Source organism: Leptopilina boulardi, unplaced genomic scaffold, assembly GCF_019393585.1.
Source record: "Leptopilina boulardi isolate dan_hultmark-lab unplaced genomic scaffold, ZJU_Lbou_2.1 LbouV2_51, whole genome shotgun sequence".
Taxonomy (NCBI): domain Eukaryota; kingdom Metazoa; phylum Arthropoda; class Insecta; order Hymenoptera; family Figitidae; genus Leptopilina; species Leptopilina boulardi.
Genome location: NW_026137996.1, coordinates 2077296 through 2089791, shown reverse-complemented (window position 1 = coordinate 2089791; position 12496 = coordinate 2077296). Strand labels below are relative to the sequence as shown.

The 12496-nt window shown below is 29.0% G+C and overlaps 1 protein-coding gene across 1 annotated transcript in view; it reads left to right on the top strand.

Moving 5' to 3' along the window:
• The window catches only part of LOC127289755 (uncharacterized), a 51476-nt gene extending 40789 nt beyond the window's left edge, over window positions 1-10687 (top strand). Inside the window, exons 2-5 of the mRNA XM_051317881.1 lie at window positions 105-151; window positions 359-594; window positions 709-1071; window positions 9914-10687. Coding sequence (XP_051173838.1) covers window positions 109-151; window positions 359-594; window positions 709-1071; window positions 9914-10195 — 924 coding nt within the window. The 5' untranslated portion in view covers window positions 105-108 and the 3' untranslated portion in view covers window positions 10196-10687. The remainder of the gene's footprint in view (window positions 1-104; window positions 152-358; window positions 595-708; window positions 1072-9913) is intronic.
• The last annotated feature ends 1809 nt before the right edge of the window (window positions 10688-12496 follow it).

The window sequence follows — 12496 nt, the reverse complement described above, 5'->3', positions numbered from 1 at the left end:
TAAAAGTTACTATTATTAATTTATTTATATATAAATGATTAATTTACAATTTCCTTTTTAATGAATTAATTTTTTGATAAAAAAATTTTTTTTTTATGTTACAGAAGGATGTTGCGTATCTTTTATTCTTTGCTGCTTCTGACATCATTCGGTAAGTTCTTTTTTAATTTATTTACAAATGATAAGAATTACTTATATACTGCTAAAAATAATTATTAAACATAATTTTCGTTTTAATGATTTAAAAATTGAGGGTTATCATCGAAACAACAAGAACTGATTATCTTATAAACAAAGAATTATAAAATACATTTTAATGTATAAAAATATTTTTCAATTTTTATAATCTTTCGTTTAGAAATTGGATATCAGGAAAATACAAATTCATCACATACAGGAACATTTTCAATTGATATATCTGATGATTTTGAACAATATTCTATCAATGAATATGAAGATCCCATAACGAAAAATTATCATTGTTCAGTTAAAAATTCCATGAGAAATAATTCATTTATTCCTGATCCTCATATTCTGAAATATTTGGATTCTAATGGACTTTTATCTATTCGTCCTAAAAAGCATTACTATCAGGTTAATTTATTATAAAATAATTAAATTAAAATTTTTTAATAGAATTTCGATTAATTTTGAAATATTAAAAATTTCTAAATATACAAAAATAAAATCTTCTTTAATTATATTTAGATTCGTCAAATACGACAAAGATTATGTAAATTTGGTTTTGATCCATTTCGCATTGATAAAAAACCAGGCTCAATTCATAAACGATTTAAGCACAATTTACGTTTGATGATTTATAATACACCAGGAATGTTTCCAAATTTAAAAATTATTCGAAATGATCTTGATCGTCGAAGAAAACGTGAACCACAATTATGGTTAAAATTTGAAATTTCCAATGGATCACTGACAGCTGAATTTGATTATGATAATTATTTTATTCTAATTATTGGCGATTTAGCTAGAATTCAAGCTTTTTCAAAAATGCTCGTTGCAGTAAAATTACACAAGAGATTAAATAATTTTCACGATCCTGTTTGTTATAAAGTAGGTCGAAATTAAATTAAGAAGGTCGGTGAAGTTCACATCGATTACGAGCATCGAAATTTTAAAAACCAAGATACTTCACAGAAAATTACAAAAAACTTACAAAAAACTTACAAAAAACATTATACTTAAAAAAAATTAAGTTCAACCTCAAAATTCATTAGAAAAACACCCCTACTATAATCCCCTAAATTAACATTAACAAATATAAAATTGAAATTTCATTACACACCCACAATTTTACTGCAAATACTTGCACAAAATACACCTAAAAGTGTAGAAAAAAATTGACAGCCAAATACGAGTAAAGGAAGACACCTATTACCACCAAAAAGCCATCCAAAATCATAAAAAAGTTCCCAAAAAAATTCAATTTTTCTTAGGCAGAAGATTTTATTGCATATTCTTGCACAAATAACACCGAAAACTGTTGAAAAAAATTGACGCCCAGATCCGAGTAGAGGAAGACCATTCTTATGACCAAAAACGCATGAAAAACCAAAAAAAATTACCAAAAAAATTCAATTTTTCTTAGGCAGAAGATTTTATTGCATATTCTTGCACAAAATACACCGAAAAGTGTAGAAAAAAATTGACACCCAGATCCGAGTAGAGGAAGACACCTATTACCACCAAAAAGCCATCCAAAATCATAAAAAACTTACCAAAAAAATTCAATTTTTCTAAGGCAGAAGATTTTATTGCATATTCTTGCACAAAATACACCGAAAAGTGTAGAAAAAAATTGACACCCAGATCCGAGTAGAGGAAGACCTTTTTTATGACCAAAAACGCATGAAAAACCAAAAAAAATTACCAAAAAAATTCAATTTTTCTTAGGCAGAAGATTTTATTGCATATTCTTGCACAAAATACACCGAAAAGTGTAGAAAAAAATTGACACCCAGATCCGAGTAGAGGAAGACCATTTTTATGACCAAAAACGCATGAAAAACCAAAAAAAATTACCAAAAAAATTCAATTTTTCTTAGGCAGAAGATTTTTTTGCATATTCTTGCACAAAATACACCTAAAAGTGTAGAAAAAAATTAACACCCAGATCCGAGTAGAGGAAGACCATTTTTATGACCAAAAACGCATGAATAACCAAAAAAACTTACCAAAAAAATTCAATTTTTCTTAGGCAGAAGATTTTATTGCATATTCTTGCACAAAATACACCGAAAAGTGTAGAAAAAAATTGACACCCAGATCCGAGTAGAGGAAGACCATTTTTATGACCAAAAACGCATGAAAAACCAAAAAAAATTACCAAAAAAATTCAATTTTTCTTAGGCAGAAGATTTTATTGCATATTCTTGCACAAAATACACCGAAAAGTGTAGAAAAAAATTGACACCCAGATCCGAGTAGAGGAAGACCATTTTTATGACCAAAAACGCATGAAAAACCAAAAAAACTTACCAAAAAAATTCAATTTTTCTTAGGCAGAAGATTTTATTGCATATTCTTGCACAAAATACACCGAAAAGTGTAGAAAAAAATTGACACCCAGATCCGAGTAGAGGAAGACCATTTTTATGACCAAAAACGCATGAAAAACCAAAAAAAATTACCAAAAAAATTCAATTTTTCTTAGGTAGAAGATTTTATTGCATATTCTTGCACAAAATACACCGAAAAGTGTAGAAAAAAATTGACACCCAGATCCGAGTAGAGGAAGACCATTTTTATGACCAAAAACGCATGAAAAACCAAAAAAAATTACAAAAAAAATTCAATTTTTCTTAGGCAGAAGATTTTATTGCATATTCTTGCACAAAATACACCGAAAAGTGTAGAAAAAAATTGACACCCAGATCCGAGTAGAGGAAGACCATTTTTATGACCAAAAACGCATGAAAAACCAAAAAAAATTACAAAAAAAATTCAATTTTTCTTAGGCAGAAGATTTTATTGCATATTCTTGCACAAAATACACCGAAAAGTGTAGAAAAAAATTGACACCCAGATCCGAGTAGAGGAAGACCATTTTTATGACCAAAAACGCATGAAAAACCAAAAAAACTTACCAAAAAAATTCAATTTTTCTTAGGCAGAAGATTTTATTGCATATTCTTGCACAAAATACACCGAAAAGTGTAGAAAAAAATTGACACCCAGATCCGAGTAGAGGAAGACCATTTTTATGACCAAAAACGCATGAAAAACCAAAAAAAATTACCAAAAAAATTCAATTTTTCTTAGGCAGAAGATTTTATTGCATATTCTTGCACAAAATACACCGAAAAGTGTAGAAAAAAATTGACACCCAGATCCGAGTAGAGGAAGACCATTTTTATGACCAAAAACGCATGAAAAACCAAAAAAACTTACCAAAAAAATTCAATTTTTCTTAGGCAGAAGATTTTATTGCATATTCTTGCACAAAATACACCGAAAAGTGTAGAAAAAAATTGATAGCCAAATACGAGTAGAGGAAGACACCTATTACCACCAAAAAGCCATCCAAAATCATAAAAAACTTACCAAAAAAATTCAATTTTTCTTAGGCAGAAGATTTTATTGCATATTCTTGCACAAAATACACCGAAAAGTGTAGAAAAAAATTGACACCCAGATCCGAGTAGAGGAAGACCTTTTTTATGACCAAAAACGCATGAAAAACCAAAAAAAATTACCAAAAAAATTCAATTTTTCTTAGGCAGAAGATTTTTTTGCATATTCTTGCACAAAATACACCTAAAAGTGTAGAAAAAAATTGACACCCAGATCCGAGTAGAGGAAGACCATTTTTATGACCAAAAACGCATGAAAAACCAAAAAAAATTACCAAAAAAATTCAATTTTTCTTAGGCAGAAGATTTTTTTGCATATTCTTGCACAAAATACACCTAAAAGTGTAGAAAAAAATTGACACCCAGATCCGAGTAGAGGAAGACCATTTTTATGACCAAAAACGCATGAATAACCAAAAAAACTTACCAAAAAAATTCAATTTTTCTTAGGCAGAAGATTTTATTGCATATTCTTGCACAAAATACACCGAAAAGTGTAGAAAAAAATTGACACCCAGATCCGAGTAGAGGAAGACCATTTTTATGACCAAAAACGCATGAAAAACCAAAAAAAATTACCAAATAAATTCAATTTTTCTTAGGCAGAAGATTTTATTGCATATTCTTGCACAAAATACACCGAAAAGTGTAGAAAAAAATTGACACCCAGATCCGAGTAGAGGAAGACCATTTTTATGACCAAAAACGCATGAAAAACCAAAAAAACTTACCAAAAAAATTCAATTTTTCTTAGGCAGAAGATTTTATTGCATATTCTTGCACAAAATACACCGAAAAGTGTAGAAAAAAATTGACACCCAGATCCGAGTAGAGGAAGACCATTTTTATGACCAAAAACGCATGAAAAACCAAAAAAAATTACCAAAAAAATTCAATTTTTCTTAGGCAGAAGATTTTATTGCATATTCTTGCACAAAATACACCGAAAAGTGTAGAAAAAAATTGACACCCAGATCCGAGTAGAGGAAGACCATTTTTATGACCAAAAACGCATGAAAAACCAAAAAAAATTACAAAAAAAATTCAATTTTTCTTAGGCAGAAGATTTTATTGCATATTCTTGCACAAAATACACCGAAAAGTGTAGAAAAAAATTGACACCCAGATCCGAGTAGAGGAAGACCATTTTTATGACCAAAAACGCATGAAAAACCAAAAAAAATTACAAAAAAAATTCAATTTTTTTAGGCAGAAGATTTTATTGCATATTCTTGCACAAAATACACCGAAAAGTGTAGAAAAAAATTGACACCCAGATCCGAGTAGAGGAAGACCATTTTTATGACCAAAAACGCATGAAAAACCAAAAAAACTTACCAAAAAAATTCAATTTTTCTTAGGCAGAAGATTTTATTGCATATTCTTGCACAAAATACACCGAAAAGTGTAGAAAAAAATTGATAGCCAAATACGAGTAGAGGAAGACACCTATTACCACCAAAAAGCCATCCAAAATCATAAAAAACTTACCAAAAAAATTCAATTTTTCTTAGGCAGAAGATTTTATTGCATATTCTTGCACAAAATACACCGAAAAGTGTAGAAAAAAATTGACACCCAGATCCGAGTAGAGGAAGACCATTTTTATGACCAAAAACGCATGAAAAACCAAAAAAACTTACCAAAAAAATTCAATTTTTCTTAGGCAGAAGATTTTATTGCATATTCTTGCACAAAATACACCGAAAAGTGTAGAAAAAAATTGACACCCAGATCCGAGTAGAGGAAGACCATTTTTATGACCAAAAACGCATGAAAAACCAAAAAAAATTACCAAAAAAATTCAATTTTTCTTAGGCAGAAGATTTTATTGCATATTCTTGCACAAAATACACCGAAAAGTGTAGAAAAAAATTGACACCCAGATCCGAGTAGAGGAAGACCATTTTTATGACCAAAAACGCATGAAAAACCAAAAAAAATTACAAAATAAATTCAATTTTTCTTAGGCAGAAGATTTTATTGCATATTCTTGCACAAAATACACCGAAAAGTGTAGAAAAAAATTGACACCCAGATCCGAGTAGAGGAAGACCATTTTTATATCCAAAAACGCATGAAAAACCAAAAAAAATTACAAAAAAAATTCAATTTTTTTAGGCAGAAGATTTTATTGCATATTCTTGCACAAAATACACCGAAAAGTGTAGAAAAAAATTGACACCCAGATCCGAGTAGAGGAAGACCATTTTTATGACCAAAAACGCATGAAAAACCAAAAAAACTTACCAAAAAAATTCAATTTTTCTTAGGCAGAAGATTTTATTGCATATTCTTGCACAAAATACACCGAAAAGTGTGGAAAAAAATTGACACCCAGATCCGAGTAGAGGAAGACCATTTTTATGACCAAAAACGCATGAAAAACCAAAAAAAATTACCAAAAAAATTCAATTTTTCTTAGGCAGAAGATTTTTTTGCATATTCTTGCACAAAATACACCTAAAAGTGTAGAAAAAAATTGACACCCAGATCCGAGTAGAGGAAGACCATTTTTATGACCAAAAACGCATGAAAAACCAAAAAAAATTACCAAAAAAATTCAATTTTTCTTAGGCAGAAGATTTTTTTGCATATTCTTGCACAAAATACACCTAAAAGTGTAGAAAAAAATTGACACCCAGATCCGAGTAGAGGAAGACCATTTTTATGACCAAAAACGCATGAATAACCAAAAAAACTTACCAAAAAAATTCAATTTTTCTTAGGCAGAAGATTTTATTGCATATTCTTGCACAAAATACACCGAAAAGTGTAGAAAAAAATTGACACCCAGATCCGAGTAGAGGATACCATTTTTATGACCAAAAACGCATGAAAAACCAAAAAAAATTACCAAATAAATTCAATTTTTCTTAGGCAGAAGATTTTATTGCATATTCTTGCACAAAATACACCGAAAAGTGTAGAAAAAAATTGACACCCAGATCCGAGTAGAGGAAGACCATTTTTATGACCAAAAACGCATGAAAAACCAAAAAAACTTACCAAAAAAATTCAATTTTTCTTAGGCAGAAGATTTTATTGCATATTCTTGCACAAAATACACCGAAAAGTGTAGAAAAAAATTGACACCCAGATCCGAGTAGAGGAAGACCATTTTTATGACCAAAAACGCATGAAAAACCAAAAAAAATTACCAAAAAAATTCAATTTTTCTTAGGCAGAAGATTTTATTGCATATTCTTGCACAAAATACACCGAAAAGTGTAGAAAAAAATTGACACCCAGATCCGAGTAGAGGAAGACCATTTTTATGACCAAAAACGCATGAAAAACCAAAAAAAATTACAAAAAAAATTCAATTTTTCTTAGGCAGAAGATTTTATTGCATATTCTTGCACAAAATACACCGAAAAGTGTAGAAAAAAATTGACACCCAGATCCGAGTAGAGGAAGACCATTTTTATGACCAAAAACGCATGAAAAACCAAAAAAAATTACAAAAAAAATTCAATTTTTTTAGGCAGAAGATTTTATTGCATATTCTTGCACAAAATACACCGAAAAGTGTAGAAAAAAATTGACACCCAGATCCGAGTAGAGGAAGACCATTTTTATGACCAAAAACGCATGAAAAACCAAAAAAACTTACCAAAAAAATTCAATTTTTCTTAGGCAGAAGATTTTATTGCATATTCTTGCACAAAATACACCGAAAAGTGTAGAAAAAAATTGACACCCAGATCCGAGTAGAGGAAGACCATTTTTATGACCAAAAACGCATGAAAAACCAAAAAAACTTACCAAAAAAATTCAATTTTTCTTAGGCAGAAGATTTTATTGCATATTCTTGCACAAAATACACCGAAAAGTGTAGAAAAAAATTGACACCCAGATCCGAGTAGAGGAAGACCATTTTTATGACCAAAAACGCATGAAAAACCAAAAAAAATTACCAAATAAATTCAATTTTTCTTAGGCAGAAGATTTTATTGCATATTCTTGCACAAAATACACCGAAAAGTGTAGAAAAAAATTGACACCCAGATCCGAGTAGAGGAAGACCATTTTTATGACCAAAAACGCATGAAAAACCAAAAAAACTTACCAAAAAAATTCAATTTTTCTTAGGCAGAAGATTTTATTGCATATTCTTGCACAAAATACACCGAAAAGTGTAGAAAAAAATTGACACCCAGATCCGAGTAGAGGAAGACCATTTTTATGACCAAAAACGCATGAAAAACCAAAAAAAATTACCAAAAAAATTCAATTTTTCTTAGGCAGAAGATTTTATTGCATATTCTTGCACAAAATACACCGAAAAGTGTAGAAAAAAATTGACACCCAGATCCGAGTAGAGGAAGACCATTTTTATGACCAAAAACGCATGAAAAACCAAAAAAAATTACAAAAAAAATTCAATTTTTCTTAGGCAGAAGATTTTATTGCATATTCTTGCACAAAATACACCGAAAAGTGTAGAAAAAAATTGACACCCAGATCCGAGTAGAGGAAGACCATTTTTATGACCAAAAACGCATGAAAAACCAAAAAAAATTACAAAAAAAATTCAATTTTTTTAGGCAGAAGATTTTATTGCATATTCTTGCACAAAATACACCGAAAAGTGTAGAAAAAAATTGACACCCAGATCCGAGTAGAGGAAGACCATTTTTATGACCAAAAACGCATGAAAAACCAAAAAAACGTACCAAAAAAATTCAATTTTTCTTAGGCAGAAGATTTTATTGCATATTCTTGCACAAAATACACCGAAAAGTGTAGAAAAAAATTGACACCCAGATCCGAGTAGAGGAAGACCATTTTTATGACCAAAAACGCATGAAAAACCAAAAAAACTTACCAAAAAAATTCAATTTTTCTTAGGCAGAAGATTTTATTGCATATTCTTGCACAAAATACACCGAAAAGTGTAGAAAAAAATTGACACCCAGATCCGAGTAGAGGAAGACCATTTTTATGACCAAAAACGCATGAAAAACCAAAAAAAATTACCAAAAAAATTCAATTTTTCTTAGGCAGAAGATTTTATTGCATATTCTTGCACAAAATACACCTAAAAGTGTAGAAAAAAATTGACACCCAGATCCGAGTAGAGGAAGACCATTTTTATGAACAAAAACGCATGAAAAACCAAAAAAACTTACCAAAAAAATTCAATTTTTCTTAGGCAGAAGATTTTATTGCATATTCTTGCACAAAATACACCGAAAAGTGTAGAAAAAAATTGACACCCAGATCCGAGTAGAGGAAGACCATTTTTATGACCAAAAACGCATGAAAAACCAAAAAAACTTACCAAAAAAATTCAATTTTTCTTAGGCAGAAGATTTTATTGCATATTCTTGCACAAAATACACCGAAAAGTGTAGAAAAAAATTGACACCCAGATCCGAGTAGAGGAAGACCATTTTTATGACCAAAAACGCATGAAAAACCAAAAAAAATTACCAAAAAAATTCAATTTTTCTTAGGCAGAAGATTTTATTGCATATTCTTGCACAAAATACACCTAAAAGTGTAGAAAAAAATTGACACCCAGATCCGAGTAGAGGAAGACCATTTTTATGAACAAAAACGCATGAAAAACCAAAAAAACTTACCAAAAAAATTCAATTTTTCTTAGGCAGAAGATTTTATTGCATATTCTTGCACAAAATACACCTAAAAGTGTAGAAAAAAATTGACAGCCTAATCGAAGTAGAGGAAGATTACTATTGCCACGCTTAATGCAATCCTTAGCATAAAAAATTTTTTTAAAACATTCAATTTTTCTTAGTTATACTGTTTTAGTGCAAATTCTTGCACAAAATACATTTAGAAGTGTAGAAAAAAATTTATAGCTAAATACATATAGAGAAAGACCCCTATTTGTAATTTTTTGTTGTGCTTATTCAGTATCTTGCACTGAAAAAAATTCCTAACACCTGTATACCAGGAATTGACTAATTTGCCTGGTTACGAGAGGAACCCACTAGGCAATTTTGGTCAAAGTTGATTTCGACAATAAGTGAGAAAGGCTAGGGAACCTTATCAGGATAACCAGGTATCTTAATTACATTGGCTAGAGTTATTTTTACTAAATAAACTATAGCGAAATTGGCTATAGATACATGTCATATTAACCAAAAATATTAGTTAATACAACTAGGATAGAAGCTGTCAATTTTACTAAATCGACTTTGACAATATTAAACAATCTACATAACTAAATTGATTAGGATTCTTGGTCGTAATCGATGTGAACTTCACCGATCTAATTAATAATTATAGTTGTAATAAAATTTAAAAGGAAAAAATCGATTAACAAAATTTTCTTTTTCTTTACAAAAAAGGTTAACTTGGATCTTGGAATAGTGGACGTTATTATGTCAACATTTGGGTTTTGGATGATGAGGGATAAAACACTATTGTCAGAAATGATAAAAGCTCTCAATGGAATTCGAACTGAAGTCACAGAAAGTGGTGAAGTTAAAATTGAATTTGAGGAATCATTTAAAGAAGCCACTGATAAATTAGATCCAAATCTTTATTCTTATATATGGTTATTGTCACTTGCTGAAAAATTCGAAGTTGTAAAAATTACTGGTACATCGAAATTAAATTCGACATTATAATTAAATAATTATTTTTTGATAATTTCTCAATATATATGTATGTATATATAGAAATAAAATTTCTAAAGGATTAAACTAGTGGAAATAAAGAGTAGCAAATATATTTATATATAAGGATAAGAGATGTGAATTTAGAAAACAGGTTCTACTGGCTCAAACATCACACGATTCAGATTGTTCGATAAGGTAGAAATAAACTATAATATGTGGTGAGTTTCTTATTACTTTATACCACTTTCTGTTTTCTAGGTGTGGCTAATGAAAAGCTTGTTAGTAATAGTCATTCTTAATTCAAAAGGTGTGAGTGATTTAGTTTGGAGTTCTCTGTACGTATATTTCGATGAGAGAGTTTGTCGATCAAACAGACTTTCATGTTACTCTTGTTTGCACTTTGGGTCATTGCTTGTAGATGGAGCAACATTTCTTATTAGCAAATAATTTTTCTCTATTGTAATTTTGAAAAATATTTTTAGTATTGTTTTTTAATTTTTATTTTTTCCTTGATTACTTGTGTGCACAAATATTTGCTTTCTTCAAAATTTTTTCTTTTGGTATAATTTTTTTGAATTTTAAATGCTTCTTTTTTTTTGCTTTCATTGTTTCTAAATTGTTGCCTTCTTTTTCCATTATTCTGTTCTTTGCTTGTATATATTAAAAAATACTTTAATAAAAAAAAACTTTTTTTAAATATAGAGGCACGGATGTGAAAAATGATCTTTTGAACCAAGTTACTGAAGATAAATTCATGTGTTGGTTTATTTACAGGGGGGTCAAAGATCAATTTCTAGTCGAATGCTCGGAATGCATATATGGGCGGGGATATGGCTACCGTTTACGGTGCATAAGGTATCACTAGGTGAAGCTTCGAAGTTGTACCGCCTGCGTATATGCATATAAATCTGTTAACACTGTAAAAAGGATTATATATATGTTTTATATCCATACTCGCGAACTCATCGTGTAAAATAAATAAAAAAAGGAAAATATCGAAAATTTTCTTTAAAAAAAAAAATTATTTTGGTAAAATTGAAACCAAGCAAAAAAAATGTTTGAATTTAAAAAAAAAAAACTTTCATAATAATTAGAAGAAAAGTATTAGATACTTAAAAATACATTGGAAACATTATTATGTAATTATAAATATTATCACGTACTCAATATATTTGAAGTAGTTATTATAAATTATTGAGCTGCCTTATCTATTTGTTAGTAGATTTTTCTTTTTGTTTCATTTGAACTAGTTATAACCAAGAAATTGAATTTCGTTTGACATTTTAATGGATGACTGTTAGTTTTTCCATAGAAAGATAACAATTGGCATTTTTTTTTTTTTTTCATTTTTTATTGGTGCATATAGACATGTCACGCTTGAATTCGCATGAAATGGGTTTTTTGTGTATAGTACAGTGTACGGGCATGAATTAGCAGCTTTTGGTCAATTAATGTGTTGTTTGAGAAATTTTACATGCATCGTGATTTAAATTTATAACCAGCTTATGAGATAACGTCGTTTGTTATGTATATAAAATCATAGACTTTTTGTCGTATTAAAAAATTGTATAAAAATTTAAAAAAAATTTCCATTTATCTTTAAGTAAAATTTTCTCTAAAGAAAAATGAAAATTTTACCTCATTTTCTTTGTATTACGAATTATAGTTAAATTATAGAAAAAAGAAAAAAATATTTTTAAAATTAGTAAATTCCTTTAGATTTATGGTTTTTCGTTGTAAATTTCACTTGTCTTTATCCGATTTCGAATCTTTAAATTTGATACGTTTTCTTTTTTTTCTACCTATTTAATTAATTTATCATTTAATTTTATCGTACTATACCTTCGTGAATATATTTTATGCGTATTTTTATAAAAAAATTTTTCTCACTTGCTATTTTAATAAATATATTTAAAGATTTAATCAAGAAATCTCGCATATGTCTTAACATTTATATAAACATGTGGAAATTTGCAACACATTTATATTTTGATATAGAAAAGACTATTTCATCCCGATCACATAAATATAAATATACATCCTGTGTGTGTTTGCTGTAAGCACGCGACTCTATCATTCCCTGTCATTGCGTTAACTCGAGAGTGATTGTAAATCAATGACATGTGATCAATCCAAGCAATTTTCAAATTGAAAACTTGATTTTCATGTATATATTTCTCTGGAATGAATGAGAATTTCGTTATATATATATATATATATTTGATAACATCTTATAGAACAGGTGTGACTACTTGAATTTTACAAAAAAAAAATTCCTATTTTTTTTTAATTATAATATTATAATTTCCA